This window comes from Phaseolus vulgaris, chromosome 8 (genome assembly GCF_000499845.2).
Source record: "Phaseolus vulgaris cultivar G19833 chromosome 8, P. vulgaris v2.0, whole genome shotgun sequence".
NCBI classification, from domain to species: domain Eukaryota; kingdom Viridiplantae; phylum Streptophyta; class Magnoliopsida; order Fabales; family Fabaceae; genus Phaseolus; species Phaseolus vulgaris.
This window is the reverse complement of record NC_023752.2, coordinates 56,301,592-56,324,142: the sequence shown is the minus strand read 5'-3', so window position 1 is coordinate 56,324,142 and position 22,551 is coordinate 56,301,592. Positions and strand designations below refer to the sequence as shown.

The 22,551-nt window shown below is 33.8% G+C and overlaps 1 protein-coding gene across 2 annotated transcripts; it reads left to right on the top strand.

The window, feature by feature from the left end:
- The first annotated feature begins 1,849 nt into the window (after positions 1-1,849).
- LOC137823589 (E3 ubiquitin-protein ligase COP1) lies at positions 1,850-21,907 on the top strand. Of its 2 annotated transcripts, XM_068628791.1 has the most exons (13): positions 1,850-2,389; positions 2,927-3,004; positions 6,660-6,815; positions 6,981-7,337; positions 8,572-8,729; positions 9,112-9,177; positions 13,949-14,027; positions 14,693-14,848; positions 14,991-15,089; positions 15,384-15,488; positions 20,587-20,766; positions 21,298-21,408; positions 21,488-21,907. In XM_068628791.1, the coding sequence occupies exons 1-13, from the start codon at positions 2,078-2,080 to the stop codon at positions 21,656-21,658; spliced, it is 2,028 nt and encodes a 675-aa protein (XP_068484892.1). In that variant the 5' UTR covers positions 1,850-2,077; the 3' UTR covers positions 21,659-21,907. The 2 variants fall into 2 exon arrangements, with proteins under 2 accessions (XP_068484892.1, XP_068484893.1); XM_068628792.1 differs by lacking the exon at positions 15,384-15,488.
- Positions 21,908-22,551: the final 644 nt, after the last annotated feature.

Sequence of the window (22,551 nt, the reverse complement as noted above, 5' to 3'; positions counted from 1 at the left end):
GAATAAATCAATATTACGTGAAAGATTTACACTATCAATGAACTATATAATTAGAACTTATTAGCCTTTTAAAATAACCACTTAAAAATAATATAGGATGAGTTTTATTTGTTATAAAATTGAACTCATATTCTTTTATCACGTAAAATACACATCAGTGTGTCTTTTTCATACGAAATGAAAGATTGGTATATATGATTTTTGGGTCAGCCTTATTTTTTGCCTTAAACCAACCCACAAAATGTACCTACGACAATTAATGGAGGGATGTTTTGCACAACTGAGTCTGACATTTCATTGTTTTGTTCTACAAACCTTTATGCATTAATAATATTATATCTCACTTCTTTTAAAAACTTAAGATATTACAAATAAATTGCACAATAAAACAATCAATATATGAAGGGATACTTTTAAAATAGCATTTATTAAAAAGAAATTATTTTCGTTGTCAAACTATAAACTTATTTATTTTACTACTTTATATAAGTTGTTTTTTTACTAAAATGTTTTTGTTGTGTTACATTTAATTTTGTATTGTTTAAAAATTAAATCAATCATTTTTAATATTAATATTTTTTATTATTATTTATTGTCTTATTTAACTACAATGCTATTTATTACCATCGAAAATTTAGAATAATAAACTAAATATAATCTCTCTTTTTATAAAAAATTGTTTGAAATAATAGGTATTTATTATTGTGAATTTTTAATTGTTAAATATGAAAAGTATAAAAAATGGACTAGAAAATTGATTCGAAAAACTCATAAATAAAGTTAAATTAGACAACAACAAAATATTGAAAATAGAGATATTTTTTTTTTAAAGTTTAACATGTATTTGATCACTTGCTCATTTTCTTAAGGTGAGAATAATTAAATTTCACGCCCATCATCTATACAAAAAAATTTCTTTTTTTATCTTGTAGTAGAAATAAGTAAACCTACACACCATTTATTGACATTTTAAGCATAAATATTTGCAATATATATGAGAGGAAAAATAAATTACTATAAATAATAAATTTTTTCATTATATATTCAACTTAGATATATAAAATTCTATTGAATGGATATAGGATGGTAAAATCGGTCGATTTGACCGGTTGGTCCCTCATCATTTAGACTAGACAATTTAATATTTTGAATCCGTTCATCTATATTAACCGGTTCTCTTAGCTTGCTGCGGACTAATTCAACAACTATTATTTTTTAATTTTTGAAATTTTTAAAGAAAAATTTCATATTTTTAAAATAAAAATTGATAGTATTCAATGTTTTATATCGAATTTTGTTTATATTAATTTCTTTATACATTATTTGATTTATTAAAGTATTATTATATTTACTTGTTAGATATTAAACTTTATTTTATTAAAATATTAAAATATAATTTAATTTTATTATTTTTTTTATATTTTTATATTTTTAAAAATATCAATAATTATAAAATAAATAGATATAAAATATTTTTTTTTAAAAAAAATGACTAATCAGCATACCAAGCAGTTGTACAACAAAACAAATTACTATTTTCAACCTCTACAATTTTTAGCGGACCAACCCATTGCCACTTATAATAAGTCAATGACGATGAAACCAAAAGGCACCGAGTTACCATCCTATTTGCGCATGTTACTATAATATACGCACAACCTTTCTACCTTCTACACTCTTAAAATGTTTAATTAAATAATAATATTTTTTACTATATGTTTTGAAATAAAAATATCATATACATGTTTAATACAAAATGGATGTTCTTGTATCATCCACTAATAAATAAATATTAATATTCATAATGTTGTTTTTCTCTTTATATTCGCACTGGAGGTTGGCGTTGAGTGACGTGGTTTGCAGCATCATGGTGGTAGCGTATCGGTCACGTGGAGTTCTCTCACCCTCACATCACTACAGCTGTGGGCCCAACTCCCTTCCTCTCCCTCAAATCTCTGGAGGAAGCCATCACACCCACACGCTCTATCTTTCTCTCTCCAAAATCCCAAAGCCGAGCCAAAACAACCTTCACTAGTTCGCAACCACAACTCCGCGATAAAAAAAAGTAACTAACCTCATGGAAGAGCTCTCCGCGGGGCCTGTCGTCCCCGCCGTCGTCAAACCCGACGCTTCCAGAGCCGCCGCCGCCGACACAGGCGCCTCCGCCGCCGCATCCGGTGAAACGTTCCCGGCCTCCACGTCGGAGCCGGACAAGGACTTTCTCTGTCCGATTTGCATGCAGATCATCAAGGACGCGTTCCTCACCGCCTGCGGCCACAGCTTCTGTTACATGTGCATCATCACTCATCTCCGCAACAAGAACGATTGCCCTTGCTGCGGCCACTACCTCACCAACACCAACTTGTTCCCTAACTTTTTACTCGACAAGGTTCGCTTCCTTCTCATCCTCTTCTCTACACAATATACTTCCGTTTCGTTATGCAATGTTCGTTTTCGCTTGCGAGTTGCTCCTTTAAAATGAAGAATCGTTTAGTTCTTTTTCTGTGAAGTGTGTGGCGAAGAATGCTGGTTCGAGTCTCTAGATCTTTCTGTTTGCACTTGTATTTACTAATTGCTTCTTGCAATGTTGCTTACTCAAACTTAGTAGCTTTTAGCGTGTGATTCGCTCATCATCTCCTTATGGTTCCGTTGCTTTTGCACCGAAACTTGAATTGATTTTCGCTTGTGAATTTTCTCAAACCCTGTGTTTAAGAGAAGAATCGTTAAGTTTTTAGCAGAATGTGTGTTGCGAGTGAAGCTGTTTTGAGTCTCTAGATCTTTCTTTTGGCGCTTGTAATTACTGATTGACACTTGCAATGTTGCTGACTGAAACGTCTTAGTTTTTAGCGTGTGATACGAGCGTGAATTTTATCTTCCAAATGTATTGGAAATGCAGCTTATTGTTGTTTATGTATCATATTTGTAGCTACTGAAGAAGACTTCTGCGCGTCAAATATCAAAATCTGCTTCACCTGTGGAACATTTCCGGCAGGCATTGCAAAAGGTTAGTTGTGCTTTCACTCTTTTTCTTGATTAGAATTTTTCCATTGGTGAACATGTTAATTGTGCAATAGTAAGAGGATTTTGTTGTATTGTAGGCTGTTCATCTTACCTTTTGTGTTCTGTTAAATTATGAATATAAGCCTAGAAGAATGTTTGTAGATGTTTCTATAATTGGACCATCTAATAATAATAGAGCAGATAGAAGGGGATTATATTATAACTGGAGCTAATTTTTTCTTTTTTGGTATAACCGGGAGGTATAATCGCCCTCTTACCGGGTCAGTTTATTTTTGAGGTAAAGTAGTGCCATAGTACCTTCACTCCATGTCCAAGCTGGGGATTGAACTCTAAACCTTGGTTAAGGAACCCAAGTGCCAATCTTTTGTCAGCGAGGCAACCAACCCATATATTTTTTGGATCTGAAAATGTTTCACCTTGGTCCATCATCAACTTTTGATTTGGATCCGTGGGACTATCAATAAGCTTGCAATTCACCAATCTTTTGAATTTCGAGAGCACATTTTCTTCGTGAAATGACAACACTTTCCTCTGATTCAGCCTCTTTGATACCCAAAAATATTTAAAAAAACCAAGATCATAAGTCAGAAAATGGTTGAATAAATGCTCCCTTAGTTGAGAAATCCTAATGGTATCATTTCCTGTAATAACTATATCATCAACATAGACCATTAAATAAACTCACTTCCTTAAAGTATGACAATAGAAAACTGAATGATTTGCCTCACTTCATTTCAATCCAAAAACTTGTATAGTATGACTAAATTTACCAAATCAAGCTCGGGGTTACTGCTTTAGATCATATAATGAATGGGGTACTTTACACACTAGATCAGATTTTCCCCGAGCAACAAATCCAAGAGATTGTTCCATGAAAATTTCTTCTCAAGATCATCATGAAGGAAAACATTTTTAATGTCAAGCTGGTGAAGTGGCCAGTGGCATATAGTAGCCATTGCAAGATAAAGCCTAACAATACTGATTTTGGCCCTGAAAAAGAATTATCACTGTAGTCAGGTCCATAAATTTGTGTTGGTGTGTATGGAAAGGTGGCGGGGCAATGTGAGACTGGTTTGCATTAGAGTTGGAGTCAAAAAAAGCTTGAATCAATCAATAGAGGACCAAAGGTTGGAAGAGGGAGAACCTGATGAGTGGACACAGGAGCTTCCATGGAGGATGAGAAAAAATGCATGTCCCAAACAAGGGTGACATTAGCCGACATATAGTATCTTTTGGTAGTTGAAGAGTAACACTCTTATCATTTTTGAAGACGAGAATATCCCAAAAAAATACATTTAATAGCCTTTGCAGAGAGTTTGTGTAAACCTAGAGAGACATTAACAAAATAAGTACAACCAAATACCTTCGGAGAGACACAAAATAGGGGTTCACTTGGAAAAATAATGCAGTGAGGAATTTGATTTGCAAGAGAGGAAGAAGACATTCTATTTATTAAAAGCCAAACAATGAGAATGACCTTTCCCCAATGATGTATAGGAGCATTTGTATTCAATATTAAAGAGCGTGCAATTTCAATGAGATGTCTGTTTAGGTAATAAAGTCCTCGTGATTCATATCCTTTGCTAGTTAGACGATTCATACTATGTTCCTATATGAAAGGAATCAACACCAAAGGTTATAGAACAATTTGAAGTGTGAGTTAATTGGCTTATAGAGACTAAATTATAAGGATAATGTAGAATGTACAAGATAGACTTTAAATTTAAAGGAGACAGAGGAACCTGACCAATTCATTGAGATGCAACTTTTGGATCCATTAGCTACAATAACAGTGTGGGATTTTTTTGGAGAAGAGATAAATGAGAATGAAAAGCTATTATTAGAAATATGAGCAAAGACACCTGAGTTAGGTACCACCCATGGAACTTGACCTTCCACAGATTGAGAAGTACAGGCTGTAGAAACACTTGGTGCCGAAGAAGATTGACCTTGATGGTTAAACTTTTCAAATTTAACTCTCAAATAATCTTGGTACTCTTCATCAAAAAAGTTGGATTCCCCTTTTCCAATTTAAACATGCTAGCTGCCTTATCTGGAAAACCATGCAAGGAGTAGCAACTCTCTTGGTTATGACCCATTCTTTTGCAGTATTTACTTCGAGGTCGTCCCCTTCGACTACCATGTCCTCCTTCATTGCTACAATCTCCTCCTTTTCCCTGTGGTGCTATCACTGTTGATGTTTAAATAACTTCAACTGAATTTTCATTTGTTAACAAGGTAGGCACCCAAAGAAGTTTAGTGACTGCCGTCCATCGAAGTAATCTGATCAATAGCTAGAATTTGGTCATATGCATGATCAAAATATGAGCTTAGACTGCTAAGAATCAGGACCATGTATAACTTATCAAGATTTTTGTTGATATCCTTCAATGAATTAGCCATGAGAAATCTCGATAATTCTTCTATTGCAGCTCGAGCCTTTGCTACATGTGAGATCATATCATGATGTGAGAGAGGCTACTATTGAGTTGCATCAGAGAGACGTTGAATATCATTAACAAAAATGTCGTGCATCTTTTTCCAAGAAGAACATGTCTTACAGAATATGAGAATTTCTAAGATATCCTGTTTAACTGACTGCCATAAAGCAACACATAACTGGAAGTTCATTATTTACCATTGAGATTTTTCTTCATTCGAAACAACACATACTTCCTTTTCCAAATGGTCATGATATCCTTGACCAAGGAACCATAACTCTATGAACGTGGACTAAGATATATAGTTTTCCCAGTTGAGCTTTTTGTGGTCATAGTAGGCGTAGTAGAAAAAGTGGAGGCCATTCTAGATGCAATGACCCACAAACATATTTGAGGAAAGAGAGAGAGAAGTTGGAGGGGAAGAAACCCTAGATATGAGGGGAGAGAGCTGCATGCAAAGAACTGAGAGAACAGGGGAGAGAGCTGCATGCAAAGAACTGAGAGAACAAGGTAGAAATCTGCCTAGAAGATGGTGACGAGATGGATGACATTGGTTTGGTGTGTTCTGGCTTCGGAAAGATGACTCATAGGACACATATGCTTGGTTAGGATCTGGCCACCATTGAGGTTGGGTCATGCTCTTCGAGGCATACCTAACCTTGACTTTGCCGGACAAAACGACAATATTTGACTACCAGAGACAGTGAACAAAGTTGGTCCAGCGACAGGACTCTTGATACTGACTGAGTATGTATTCTCAGCTGATGTACATGTATATATATAAAAACACGAGTACAAGTACATCTCAAAGATGAAGGTTACAACCTATGTTCCTTAACCTATAGCTAGGTACTCCCAGAAACAGCTTTATGTTGCCTGTACAATACTATACCAGTCATAGTTTTAACAATGCTAACAACGTTTGGTCTGAAGTTGGTTTCTAACATTCTTTATGCTATGCAATTGTTGTATTTTTATTGTGTATGTCACTAGGCTAGATCAAGAAATGAAATATTGGTTTTAACTCATGCCAGTTTATTGCCTAATATATTTTAGGAACAGGTTTTAATTAAGTTGTGGAACTAGTTTATATTGAAGATCTTTCTATGGAGTTATATTTTGCTGTTTCACACAAAACTGTGGATATTGTTGATGCTTTATTTGGTTTGTGATTTTTTTTTTATGTTTTGAATACAGGGTTGTGATGTGACAATTAAAGAGCTAGACACCCTTTTGTCTCTTCTTGCTGATAAGAAAAGAAAAATGGAGCAAGAAGAAGCTGAGAGAAATATGCAAATACTGTTAGACTTCCTGCATTGCTTACGGAAGCAAAAAGTTGATGAGTTGAAGGAGGTGTGCTGGTTGCAATCTCTCTCTACCCTAAATTATTGCTTAGTTGCTAATATTTTCCAGTTTTATTTCTTCGGTTGCAGTAGTTGGCCTTTATTTTACCACAGATTTCTGTTACATTTATCTCTATTTATTGAAACAATTGGTGTTTAAAATTTTCATTTTTAGGTTCAAACTGATCTCCAATTTATAAAGGAGGACATTAATTCTGTAGAGAAACATAGAATGGACTTGTATCGAGCACGGGACAGGTACTCCTTAAAATTGCGAATGCTTGATGATTTGGGTGGAAGAAAATCATGGCATTCATCACTGGACAAGAGCAGCAGTGGCATTATATCCAGTCCTCTAAATCTTCGAGGAGGGTTGTCCTCAGGGAGCCATACTAAGAAAAATGATGGAAAGTCCCAAATTAACTCTCACGGGCTTGGAGTTCAGAGAAGGGATGCCGTAACTGGATCAGATTCACAGCTTATAAATCAATCGGGTCTTGCCCTAGTTAGAAAAAAGAGGGTCCATACACAGGTTTTCTTGGTTTAATATTCCATGCCTAAAATTTTACATTTCTATGTGAATTGATTTCTGATATTTTATTAAAAGCCTTTTTCCTTAGAATAAGTTTGGTTTCATGATGGGTAAAAGCAATTGTAATTTGGGAAAAATATTTAAAAATCTTAACTTGGAATTTAATTTTTTTTTTGTAAATTTGGGGAATCCTTTATTCCAGAAGTAGTTCTGCACTTTTTTATAAACCTATCCCTTTCAAATGTACAAACAATAATGTCGGAATTTTACTTCTTAATCAACAAATGTTGTGCTATGACTCCCTTCATCTTTTTTTTTTTTTATATTTAAGTTATGGTCATTTATGTTGCCACAAGCTTCAGAATTAATATGGCTATAGCACATATTAGGGGAGACTTAGGCTTAGCTGCCAAGCTGTTTGGTTCTACAGAACATAAAAGCACAGCTACAAATTTAGGATGCACGAAGGTTAAAATTAGTCGGTAGAAAATCTTGTTTTTTTTTTCTAATTTTTAAAAGCTGTATGTTAGGTAGATATTGACTAGGGATTGCTTGTGGGCAAAAAGATGGTTTGCAAATATGAATATGGAGCTCCTGTGAACTATGTGTGTGGACAACAAAGGCAAGGAAAAATAAGAAATGATATAAGTTCTGTAAGTAGTGTTTATTGAGGAGTTCAGCAAGGAAACAGATTTATATGATACTTATAATGTTTAAAGAAAAATAAAACTGATGATAATAAGATATAGACCTAGGAATCATGCTTTAAGATTCAACTGTATCATGATTGTGCCACATTGACGCAAGCTAAATGTGTGATGAAATTCTCATTGATCTAAAGACGCTACATTTAAGTAAGTAGCGTGTTTAGTGCATTAAACACATTATCTCTAATTCAATACCCTTGTAGGTTTAGTTTCTGAGACCATAATTAGAATTAACTGGTTAAGACAGGCCCAAATATAAAAATATGATGATAAAATTTCTCCAGATACAAATTTATAGTCAATCCCAATTAGAATGAATGTCTCATCACTTATAGAAACTACTGTATCCCTTTAGAAACTTAGCCAGCTTAGCAGAGTAGTTTCTTTATTATTGTCTTGTAACTTAAGTCATGAATTTTGTTAAGAATTTTAGCATATTCCTTTTTTGTTTTTTTATAACTGAATTTGCAACTATAAACTTGTTTATTTTTTCCTGAATCCTTTTTGATTCCCTTCCTTTGCTCTAGTTTAATGACCTACAAGAGTGTTACCTACAAAAGCGAAGACATGCAACTGATAAGCCCCATAGCCAACAAGAAAGGGATATGAATCTCATAAGTCGAGAAGGTTATACTGCTGGTCTTGAAGATTTTCAGTCAGTCTTGACAACTTTCACACGTTACAGGTATAGTTATCAGTCGTTTCAAATATTCAATTTTTAGGACTTGAGGGTCAAAGGGTATTTTGCATTGAGAGTGAATGGGAGTCAAATTAGTTAGGAATGGTTAAGACTGCTGTTAGATCATTAGAGGAGGTTCAATTATATGGCCTTGATTTTGTAGCCAGGCACTTCTTTGTGATGAAGAAAGGAGTCATGTAGAAAATTATATTTTGTATTAAGGAAGGTCTCCTTGCTCTTTTCAGTTCCGGTTAATAAATAAATTGTTCTTTCATTTTTACTTTTTCGATGGGGTTCTTAACAAAGATGCTGGAGTTAATGTCAATTACTATTATATTTAGTTAGCCATATACAGTTATCTCTAACCTTTTTGCATCATTTGAAACAGTCGATTGAGAGTCATTGCAGAACTAAGGCATGGGGATATATTTCATTCAGCAAATATAGTGTCAAGGTGAATTTTGAAATTGCTTATCAAACACTTGGTATTCATCGCTTGCCTTTTGGTGTTTTTATTTGTGCTGCCTTAAAAAGGCTAATCAATGTTTTTGTTCAGTTCCAACCTGTCAATTATTGCGTTGAGATTGCCGTAACTCATAAAGCCATGCTATGGGTAAACTATAATTGTATTTTTAATTTAATCAGTAATATTTGGCGTTGTAATATTGTAATAATGTGTGTCATCAGATATACGAGAGCGTTTTGTCAGGATGGGATTCTATTTCTCTTTCTTTTTAATATTTGATTGGATGCAAATGAATTTATCCTATATTTGTAATGGACTGATTATCATCAATAGTTAATCTTATTTATCATCAGTGCCCCATTCACTGATTTAACTTCAATGTTCCATTTAGTAGGGAGGAAAAAAATAGTGAGAGTGGAAAATAAAAGAAAAGAAGAGAAATAGATAAGAGTTGAGTGGAAAGAGAAACTGTTTGACTGGAAAGAAATGAGGAAAAGAGATTATTTTATATATTACCATTAACATTATTTTTACTTCAATAGTTCAGTGGGTGGTAAAAGTTCGGGTGATAAAATGGTGTCAGTGATGAGATTATTGACATATTGGACGAGATAGGAGAAGAAAAAGGTGTGGAAGCAGGTTGAGCAGGTTTAAAGTGTTCAAAATAGGAAACCTGTTTTCATTTAAAATAACACCTCTAGAAATGTAAAGTCGGTTAAAGGGAGATAAGATTTTGTAACACTTGTGAGATGCTGAGTATCCAAGGAAGAGACATTCTTGAGATTGAAAGTCAAATTTGTGTGCATTATATGGTCTAGGAAAAAGGGAAGCAAGTGCATCCAAAAGTCCTGAGAAATGCATAGTCAGGTGCTGTCTTGAAAAGAAGAGTATATGGTGCAACGAGTTAACAATAGTAGAGGGTAAGTGATTTATAAGGTAAACTACTGTAAGAAAGGCATGGTCTCAGTATGTCGAGGGGAGAGAGGCTAGGCTGGAAAGAGTAAGACCATTTCCGCAATATGGCGACACTTTCTTTTAACCATAGCATTATGATGAAGAGTACGAGGATATATTATTCTATGATTAATTCCAATAGAAGTGAGATAATCATGAAAATGGTGTAATTCACCATCCCTACCCATTTGCACAACTTTAACTTTAGTATTAAACTAAAGTTTAACCATGGATTGAAACTATTGAAAACAGACAAGGCATCTGACTTGCGTTTTAAAAGAAAAATCCAAGTAAATCTTTAGTAAGTATTACGAAGTGGACTTTAAGCCTAACTCAACCCCATAAAACCGGCTCATGGGGTGAGGTTTGCACCCACTTATACACAAATGAAATTATAATAAGAAAAATCATCAGTGGATGAGATGTAAAAGGGAATTATAAGAGATGAGAGAATGATGCGAAGACCTATATATAAAAACTAGAGAATAGCCTTTGAGAAGAGTTAGTTGTAACTGACTACACCATTTAATAAACAGAACAACAAATTAATAGGTACACTTAACAGAAAAATACAAAGAGAAATATCTCGAACAACTAATAGAAAAATGAATTATCTCTAACAAATAGCAATGGTAACTCAAGGTGTATGTAAAAAAGATCCACCTTGGCTTGAATTCTTTAAACTATTGTAATGCCAACTAAGTCTAAACAATATTTAAACTTTACTCATGGAAGAACTTTTGTCATTATGTCTGTTGGATTATCAAAAGTAGCAATCTTTTCTACCAATACATCACGAATAAAATATGTTTTGTCATTTATATGTTTCATCCTCTCATGATAGATTTAGTTCTTGGTCAAGTGAATTGTGCTCTAACTATCGCAAACATTGCAATATAAATCACCAATAAGATGTTTGAGCCATAAAGCTTCTTTCATCTTTTTTGTAGCTGCCATATAGTTTGCCTCAGTACTAGGCAATAGTGGATTGTAAATGTGTTTGCTAACTGATAACACTACCTCCAAGCAAGGTTGTCAAACTCCCGAGTCTACGTAGACTCGTGGGAGCTTCGTAGACTCGACTCGTAGGTTCGACTCGTAGACTCGTAAGAGTCTACTTTCAACTTGTAACCCGCGACCACCGCAACTTGCGACCACCTGCAACCTGCGACTTGCGACCACCTGCAACTTGCAACCACCGCACGAACCACCTGCAACCCGCACGCTCCGCTCGATCGACCGTCGCACTCCACAGAAGAAGACGCAAATGCTAACGAAAATGAAATGCGAAACCCTAAGGTCAGTTGGTTTCATTTAATTTCCCCATTTAGAACGACATCGTTTTGGGGTGAAAAAAAACCTAGTTGGACTCGCCAACTCGGACTAGAGTTGCGAGTCCACTCCGATTTCACCGAGTCTGTGCCGAGTCTACCGAGTTTACCCAAAAAAACGAGTCTACTACCGAGGTAACTCGGTAAGGCCAAGTGGACACGTAAACTCGGACGAGGCAACGAGTTGACTCGCGAGTTTGATAACCATGCCTCCAAGTGTGAAACTACGACTAGTCATGGACCTTCTACGATCAAGATCGTTTGTGTCACTACTAGGTTTGTTGACAATGTGCATAGTTTTAGTTACAAAATCTAATGATATGAGTAATTGCTTTGTTTGTTCCTCTTCTAAACACTAGACCTATTTCAACTGAACCCTTCAAGTATGTGAGAATCCACTTCACAACTTGCTAATGAGCCTTCTTTGAACTAGCTATATAACGACTAACAATACTCATTGCATGTGCAATATTTGGTCTATTACAAACCATGACATGCATCAAACTTCCAATTTCACAAGTATAGGGCATCCAAGACATAAAATCTTCCTCCACTTTGTTTGTGGTGACATGTTTTTCATAACTTCAAATGTGCAGCAAAAGAGTGTACTAATCACTTTTAAGATAAATACAATCTTTAAGCTTTATGATCTCCTACAATCTCCATACCATGGATTCTTTTTGGCAGACCCAAATCCTTCATCTCAAATTCACCACTTAATTTTTGGCTTCATTTATTGATCTCAACTGGGTACTTACATGTGATCAGCATATCATCAACATAAAGAAGCAAGCAAGTATGTTAGGAAATTTCTTATAATAAATGCAACTTTCATACTCACTTCTTGTATGCCAGCCCAATATCAATCATAAATGAACCAAATCACTTATGCATTGCCTATGCATTTGATTCAACTAATATAAAACTTCTTCAACAAACACACATGGTCTTATTTTGTTTGTTGCATGTAAATCCTTTTCACCGCATCACCATAGAGAAAGACAATCTTCATATCTAGTTTAAGTTAAAGTTATGCTATCAGAAAGTAAGCACTCTAAACCAATACCTTTCTTTGTGTAAAGCCAAAATATAAGTCTTGCTTTGAACCTTATTCCATCTTTTTTCTCAAGTATACACTTGCAATCCATAATCTTTTGAGCAACGGGTTTCTCAACAAGTTACCAATTTTGATTCTTGTGAGAAGTTCAAGCTCTTTCATGGCACCAATCCATTGTGATGCTTCATAACAGTTAATTGTCTCATGGAATAAATTAGGCTCCTTTTCATGAAAGCTTTCAGCCATTTTGAGTGCAAAAGTAACAAGTTTACTCAGTTGGCATTACAATAGTTTAAACAAGCCAAGGTGGAGATTTGTTATGTAAGGCTCGAATTACCATTATTAGCTAATGAATAAAAGGCACTTCTCATGAATGTTTACAAACAAGGGTAGTCTGATACCAATAATTCCTTAGCATGTATAGTAATATAAATATGTGCATTTGATTGTACGAATTCAATAGAAAAAGAGAGAAGGCCTAAGGATTCTAATCCTTTAAAGTATACTTGTTAGAGATTATTTCATATAGAATTCTTCTGTGGTTGTATTATTTTCTTGCAATAGAGATTCTTTTCTTTGTCAGCTATGTTTTGTATAGTTAAATTTCTACTTCAATGATAATCTGTCACAAAAGTAGGTTTATTGAACATGTTAGAAATACTGTAGGAGGCTATTCGGAGTTTGAGCTTCCAGTATTTTTTTCTTCCGATATCTCTCTTCTATCTTAATTTGACGACAGCCTTGTTTCTGTGTAGGTGCACCTCTTTGTAATTAGGATAGTTTCTTGCTCTTAATTTCCTTATCTAACCAACAAGAAGCCATGCCACCTAAGTTTTCGACCTTTACCCTGCAACATCCTTTGATAATCAGTACACCAATATCCCTCCTACAACTTGCTAATTTACTGGAAATTATTCCTTTAATGAACCATGGTGTCTGCCTGTCTGGATACGAGTGTTACTGGAACAGTTAAAGCAATGGCTTTTAATAAATTTTTATTCTCATTATTGTTATGTTCTTAGATTGGACTTTTCAGATGTAGTTATCATAGGCATTTGTTCAAGACTTTTGACGATAAGTAAGGCCCTTGTTATCATATTGATTATCAAATTTTAGGTCTTGAACTGCTGGGTACCATGCATGACAGTGTTACAAGTGGGTCATGCTGGTACTAAACTTGCTCTTCATACCTGTTCTCATTTTATGCTGGAGATAGTTCATGTCGAGATAATAATACCAGGCAATGTAACAGACAAGTAGGGCTTTATATTGTTATTTTAGATGTATGAAGTTAGACAGAATAAACTGTATCAATGAATAAAGTGGTCATATTACATTTTCTCATATATTTGAGTACTCCAATTGTCTTATTAATACTATATTTTCTGAATGCATGGATTTAACATGTATGTTGCAGCATAGAGTTTGACCGTGATGATGATTTGTTTGCTACTGCTGGAGTTTCTAGGCGCATTAAAGTTTTTGATTTTTCTGCTGTAAGATGGATGCCCTTTTTACTTGAATTTTAATATAGTTTTTTATTTATTCTCTTTTGATTTTTAATGTTAACACTTTTGTAAAATGTGTTTTTATAGATTTTGTTAATTAATGTTTCATCTATTCTTAGATGGTAGTGGGGGTCCCTTCACTGTTTACTTGGAGTAAAACATATTCCTCTTATGAATTATGATTATGAAAGTTTCACTGATATTATTACATTAATACCAATTTGACCAATTTGTCTTTTATTCATCTACAAAACCTGGAAAAGCTTTATTCTCCTCTTGATATTTCACAGAACATATTAGTAACCCTTCATGGGACCTATGAAGTTTATTATAAAATTGGAAAGAATTAAAGAATTTCACATACTATATTTAAAGTAGAAGCATCTCCTTAGATATTTGGAATTGTTTGATTTACTTTTTGGTTAAATATGTGTTGTATTATAACTAAGTGCACCTATGCAACCAAAGTGAGAAACTTTCTGCATTATGTATAATATGATGCTTGAGGGGTTGTGTATTTAAACAAAGCATAAGGCACGCTTTCTGGAGGATTTTTAAACTTGGTGTAAGGGTTCACCCTTGAAATATTTCTTAAGCAAATGGTAATAGATTATGAATGCAAAATAACCATTCCCTATGATATTGCTTTCTAGGTTGTGAATGAACCCACAGATGCTCATTGTCCAGTTGTGGAGATGTCTACACGTTCAAAACTTAGTTGCTTGAGTTGGAATAAATATGCTAAGAACCAAATAGCTAGCAGTGATTATGAAGGAATTGTGACTGTTTGGGATGTAACCACTCGGAAGGTAATTGTTGAATTCAAATGTCAGTTTGTTCTTGTATCAGCTGTTTTGTTGTGTTAATTCGTTAATGTTGTTTTGATTGTCATATGCTCGTTTAAATGTTGTACAGATTATTTACTCATGGCTATTATTTTTCCTGTTGCAGAGTTTAATGGAATATGAAGAGCATGAAAAGCGAGCATGGAGTGTTGATTTTTCAAGAACAGATCCCTCTATGCTTGTATCTGGTAGCGATGACTGCAAGGTATTCTGAACATTGATTTGGTAGTTTTGATGGTTATTTCCCTGGATTGCTTCTGTAATGTCAAATATTTTTGTAATAGACATACTTAAAATATGTTCGTGACATATTAATGTATTAGATAAACTTCTCCTTTTACAGATTCTAAAAGTTTGCTCACTTTTTTACACTTTGCTTACTCAAATTCAAATTGTATTGGCATGGTATCTGTTGTATGATTGAAAGTGATTCAATAGTAAATAGAGACAGAAATCAGATACCATGGTATCTGTTTTAATGTGTCTTTTCTTCAAGCAGGTCAAAGTTTGGTGCACAAATCAAGAAGCTAGTGTTCTAAATATAGACATGAAAGCAAACATATGTTGTGTCAAGTACAATCCTGGATCTGGCAATTATATTGCAGTATGTACCTTTCATTCAGTTAAAAACATAAAAGAAAGTATCTGGATTTAGTTCATTTTAGATTTGATCCTATCCATACTATCTTGTATCTATTATTCTGCTGTGAACTTGTGATGTTTGGCATTTCAAAGCAATACTCCTTGTACTTTATTATAATTAATGATATTTCTGTCATAATTGCTTAACTTAGTTAAATAGGTTAACTTATGTATTGTATTACATATTTGACCTATATGTAGGTTGATCATTACTTTTTTGTATATCTTTAATGGAAGGGTTCCTATAAATGAATGAATTAGCTAAGAGATGAAACAGTCTCTCTTAACCATTTTTCCATATTTCTCTCTCAAATTGGTATTAGAGCTGGATTATCCCTGTTTTTTCTATCATTGTACCATGACTCCATCATTGTCTGCCACCAGGTAGTGCCATCATTTCTTTTTGACAAATATCTTTTTTGTGCTCATCTTGTTGAGTGTCACAAAACCCTATATCCACTACCTTCTGCCGCTAGCCACCAAAGTTTTCTCCGACAAGCACCAGATCTAGAGCTCCTCTTTGAACAATGGAGAACCCGGGCAATCTAGGAGGCAGATTCCTCCCGTCATCTAGCTTCTTTGTGTGGCTAACCTAGGCACATGCTGTCCATTTGTTGCCTTGCACTCACTGGAATGATGTCGCCCCACCAGTAGTGCTACATTGAACTCTTTAATTCCCTATACCAACCTATTTTTCTTCCTTTGGAGTTCAGGCTCTCTTGGATACCATAAGGGTTTCCCTTTTTGCCCTTACATTCCTTGTTTCTGATCTGAAATGGCCTTTGGAATTGCCCACTCCTATTTTGGGTCACCAACCATTACTTTAGAAAAGTTTAATGATAAAAATTACCTATCTTGGTTTGCATCTGTTGAACTTAGGTTTCTTAGCCGATGTTACCATCATTTGGAAGAAGATGATAGTAAAATATCATTATAAAAAGTGGAATAGTAAAAGAAAACTGATTTTCAGCTTTGTGCTTTGTTGTGGCAATCTGTAGAATCCAATATATTGGGAAATCTTAGCATTCAAAAGTTGTAACTCCTTTTGGAAGAAGGCTAAACATATTTTTGCAAATGATATTCAACTTCTTTATGACTCAAACTATCATCTCAAACAAATAGATGATGGCATGACTTCTTCTATTGTTGAACCTAGTTATCTGCTAAGGAATTGAAGATTTTTTAGAAGTTGATTCTTTGAAAGAGATCAAGAAGTTGGATAAGTTCTATATGGTTATGATCCTTCGTTCCATGCACTCAAGTTTTGATCATGTTTAGGATCAAATCCTGATTGATCAAGAAATTTCATAAGTGGAAAGCCTAAAACAATGTTATCAAATGTGTTTTTCCAAGATACTTTCGTCTCCATAGAAACTAAAAGGTTCATGTCTACCAATGTCACATTGTTTGAAGAGACTTCTTTCTTTCCTTCTTCACTCCAAGATGCTAGTTTTGTGCAATGAGACTTACTTGTCCCGTTCATTGATTCATTGAATTTCCCCCCTTATGCCAGACGAAATCAAATCACTTTTTAATGTTCCCCTCCTTCAATTCTACGTGAACCATCATCACCTCCTTGATCAGTTATCAACGCATAATACATGAGATTGGTCCAATGTTTCTTGGTGAATCCTCTTCTTCAAGTCCTTCACCACTCTCTACCCATACCACAAATCTAGATAATGAATATCTTGATTGACTCAACTCTTTGAAAAGGTACTCAATATACCTAAAATCCTTATTCTATTTATAATTTTATAAGCTATCATCAACTATCTCCTTCATCTAATTTGGAAAGAATTGGTTATATTTTTCATATGATCTCATCTCCTGTTATGAATAGACTAATTATCTTTCTATGTCTTCTATTATTATCCCCAAAATGTACACACCATTTGATCAACGTGGATGGTGACAAGCTATGATTGTAGACATGGGAGCTTGTTCTTTTTCCACTTGGAAAGAAGATAGTTAGATGGAAGAGGGTTTATTCTATTAAAGTTGGCCCAAGTGATCAAATGGACCCCTTTAAAGCCAGATTGGATGCCAAAGGATACACATATATGGTCAAACTCTTCTTTGTGGTCACTATTTTCCATTGGCCTCTTCATAACTGAATATAAAAAATGTTTTTTTTCATGGAGATCTAGAGGAGGAAATCTACGCGGAGCAATTTCTTGGGTTTGTTGCTTAGGAGGAGTGCGGGTTAGTTTGTAAATTGTGGTGATCTCTCCATGGGAGCTTGTTCTTTTTCCACTTGGAAAGAAGATAGTTAGATGGAAGAGGGTTTATTCTATTAAAGTTGGTCCAAATGGACCCCCTTAAAGCCAGATTGGACGCCAAAGGATACACACATATATATGGTCAAACTCTTCTTTGTGGTCACTATTTTCCATTGGCCTCTTCATCAATTGAATATCAAAAATGTTTTTTTTTTCATGGAGATCTATAGGAGGAAATCTACGCGGAGCAATTTCTTGGGTTTGTTGCTTAGGAGGAGTGCGGGTTAGTTTGCAATTTGTGGTGATCTCTCCATGGTCTTCATTAATTTCCACATGCTTGGTTTGGAAAATTCATTCACATTGTACAATATTTTGGTGAAACATAGTGAAACTAATCATTCAATGTTTTATATCATACTTCTTGATGAGTGTCTATATGTGTGTTTTAAGTTAGGATCTATCAAACATGACTTCACTCAACTATGAACCATTGAAACTCAAATACATTATGCTAACATGACATTTAATCAGTTAAAATTGAATTATAACTTGTTTGAATCGGTTAAAGTGTAGAAGCAAGTGAATCCATGCATTAGAAATCAAGAACAACCAATTCATTATAAAGAAATGATTAATAATCCTTGAAATGAGATTGGATTGGTTTAACCATGGACATATGATGTAAGAACAAGTAAAACAAAACAAGAGTCAACAAACTACAAAAGATGAAAGAGAATAGGAATGAAGAAACACAACAATTTCTAAGAGAAAGATAAGTTCACAAGGAAAATCACCACTTAAATTTGGAAAACTCAATATAAGATTCGTGAAATGCGGAACATACCTAAAAAAGAACTCACAATGCTTGAGATAATTTTTAGCAACTTTCTAATTCAAAGTATGGGTTATCTTACAAATGGATGGATACATGCTTATATAGGCTAACTAGAGAATAGGAAGAGTTTAGGACCTGTTTGGTTGGTGCACACACCTTTCCAAACTGGGCCCTTGCATGAAATATGAAGATTCTAGGACTCGTTTGGTTGTTGCACATACTTTGTCAACCAAGGCCATTGTTTTTGAAAGCTAACCTTGTGTCGAAACTAAGTGCCTGAAATTCTACTTGAAAGAAAGAAAACATATTTTGTACATTTTTATTTACAAGAAAACTAGAGGAAATATAAGAGAAATATTTTGATATTTTCTTCTGATATCTTTTGCATTCCTTTTGTGAATCTCCCTCGTCTTAATATGGAATTTTGAGTTTAACTTCTTCATTTCTCCTTTCTTGAGCTATTGTTGTAACTCCATCTTCTTGTAACATAGATCTTCCAATTTGGGATCATATCACTTCTCATGAGAAATGTGTGTCAAATAATGATGCCACAAATTTCTCAGCTAAAGAAATATTTATGCAATCATTTTAGATCAAAGATATTGGAGGTCTTAAATACTTTATGGGCATTGAAGTGGCTCAATCAAAAGAAAGTATCCTAATTTCTAAAAAAAAACCTTCAATACCCTAAAATAAATAGGTATGATTGACTGCAAACCTATGGATCCTAATCAGAAATTAATGACAAAACTAAGAGAGCTCTTCTTATCGCCAAAAAGATACAAAAGACTTGTTGAGAAATTTATTTATCTCACTATTATTAGACTTGACTTGTTGGAGTGGCTAGTCACTTTGCACAGGCTCCTTGTCTTGACTACTGAAGTGTTGTGATTCACATCCTCATATACATAAAAGGACTCTAAGACAAGGAATGATATATAAAGATAAGGAAAATACTATTGTGAGCTTGATTGAACAAGATCTCTAATCCACTATTGGATATTGCATTTTTATTGGAGGCAACATTGTTTCTAGGAAAAGTAAGAAACAAAATATGGTTGCTTGATCTAATGCTGAAGTTGAGTACAGGAGGATGACATCACTCACTTGTGAACTTGTGTGGATAAAACAATTCCTTCAAGAACTGTAATCTAATGAAATTTGACAAATGAGCATGTACTATTATAAGCAAATAACTATTCACATTGCATCTAGTCCTATAATTCATAAGAGAACTAAACACAGATTGATTGGTATTTTATTCGAGACAAGTTGTTGTCCAATAAAATTTGCACGAAATTTGTTAGTCCAATGATCAACTTGCAGATACTTTGACTAAGTTCGTGGGAGAACCTCAAATTTAATTTATAGGTTTGAAGCTTATGTACAATCAACTTGCTCCCAGCTTGAGGGGAATGTTAAAATTGTTTTAGTTGAATAAGTTAAATTATGTAGTGTACATATCTGATTTTTGTGTAGTTTGATCATTACTTTTCTAAATAGCTTTGATATATTTGTGTAGATTGATAATTACTTTTTCTAAATATCTTTGATGTATGGTTTCTGTAAAGATTGATCATTATTTTTCTGTATGTCTTTGATCTCTCTCTCTTGCGTTTTTCTCCCCACAATTCTCTCAAAATATTTCCTCTTTAAACAATTCCTTTGTAGTAGTTTGTGCTGATTCTACATAATAGATAATTTGAATTGTGATATCTTTTGTTTGTCTGCCCATAATGTATTCGGCTTGTAGAAACATTAGACTAAGGGCTGCTTGTATAAGTACTGGTTTTAAATATCATATTAATAATTAATAATAAATATGTATCAACATCAGAGTTATAAGTTTTTAAATATGAGTGTAATTGCCCGCAGTTATCAGATTTCAATGATTCACTTGAACTTGCGCCCTTTTTTGCAATATGTTAATGATTAATTATCTTTACTTATTTGTTTTAATTTTGATATATCTAATACAGGATATTCTTTATATATTTTTGCAGGTTGGATCAGCAGATCATCACATCCATTATTATGATCTGAGAAATATTAGTCGTCCAGTCCATGTTTTCAGTGGGCACAGGAAGGCTGTTTCATATGTGAAATTCTTGTCTAATTATGAACTTGCTTCTGCGTCGACAGATAGTACACTACGATTATGGGATGTGAAGGAAAACTTACCTGTGAGTAATTTGAACAAAATGGTTTGATTGATTCTTACCAAATTTATGCTTCATTTTAAATTAAATTTATGGATCATGTTGACTTTTGTTACTTAATTTAACTACAGTCATCAATCTGTCTCTAGAAGTTATGTCATACCAAAAATTTCAGCTGAAAAAAAGTATTGTCAATTCTCTAGTTTTTCATTGCACCAATATCATATTTATTTATGGTTCACTTTTATGTACTGTTGGAAGATTTCACATCGATTAAAAATTATAACATTTCACAGTAAATAAGTGATTGCAAACTTCATCTTATAAGTCTTTTGTATAAAGTTGAGTTAGGCTTAAAGTCACTTCTTAATATCTTCATAATATGAACCAATATCATTGCACTAATATAATACTCATTGAGTAAATTTATATATATTTTTTTCATTTTCACTCAAACATGTGCAGGTTCGTACTTTTAAAGGCCATTGCACTAATATAATACTCATTGAGTAAATTTATATATATTTTTTTTCATTTTCACTCAAACATGTGCAGGTTCGTACTTTTAAAGGCCACGCAAATGAGAAAAACTTTGTTGGTCTTACCGTTAGCAGTGAATACATTGCATGTGGGAGTGAAACGAACGAAGTTTTTGTCTACCACAAGGTTTGTGGTGTTAAATTGTGTCTTTTTTATTGTACATTTACCTTTCACACGTAACTGAGGATTCAATGGGGCTTTGCAGGAAATCTCAAAACCTTTGACATGGCATAGATTTGGGTCCCCTGATATGGATGACACTGAAGATGAGGCTGGATCATATTTCATCAGCGCGGTATGTTGGAAGAGTGATCGGCCCACTATTCTAACTGCCAACAGTCAAGGCACCATTAAAGTGCTGGTGCTTGCAGCTTGATCATGAGCAAAATGAATAGAATGTGGAATTGGTATTATTTTTTCCCATGCTATGATTGTATCATTTGTTAATTGTACATAATATTCAAATGTATATGGCACACTATAAGATCTTGATGAATGTTGTGGACTTAACCTGTATTGATAAACCAATTGAGGGACCGAACTTTAATGTTTACCAATTGAGGACCTCAAATGTATTAAAATTTTGTATTAATAAATTCCCAGAAGACAAAAATATTAAATCTAACCTGTGATAGTAAATATTATAGCAGAGCGCATTGTGTACATAATTTAAATTTTCAAATTCATAATAGTTATTATTAGAGTAATATGTCTTCAATTTTTAAATTCATAATAACTATTATTACTTATTAATATTGTGCTAAAGTTGAGGTCCTCAATTGAGTTAACTTTAACAAATAAATTTTTACCTTAAAGTCGTCCTTAATTGGTTGTCACATGAGGTCCTTGAAGAATAACACTTATTGAAGTTAAATTGTCATTTCCCAGGAAGCACATGGCGAATGTTAAATGTCTTATTTTATTGTTTCAACTTTTGGCTGTCACTTCAAACCTTTGTGTATCTGGTTGAGAATAGATATGTGATTGGATTTTATATCGTTTTAAGATTGAAAATGTTTTCTTTTAGTAAATTTTTTATCATTGGTTGTTCTGGGAAAAGAATTACACATAGTGTTACTGCAATGCTGCTAGATTGTCATCATATTATTGCTAATTTGAGAGGAGATAAGGACCAGTTGTTCATAGAATGATGCATATTTTATATTTCATAGTTTTCATCATCTGATTATAGGCATGCCAAAAGCACTTTTCCAAATATAAAATTGTATTGAGGACAAGTATGGGCATGCATTTATCTCTGCATATTTA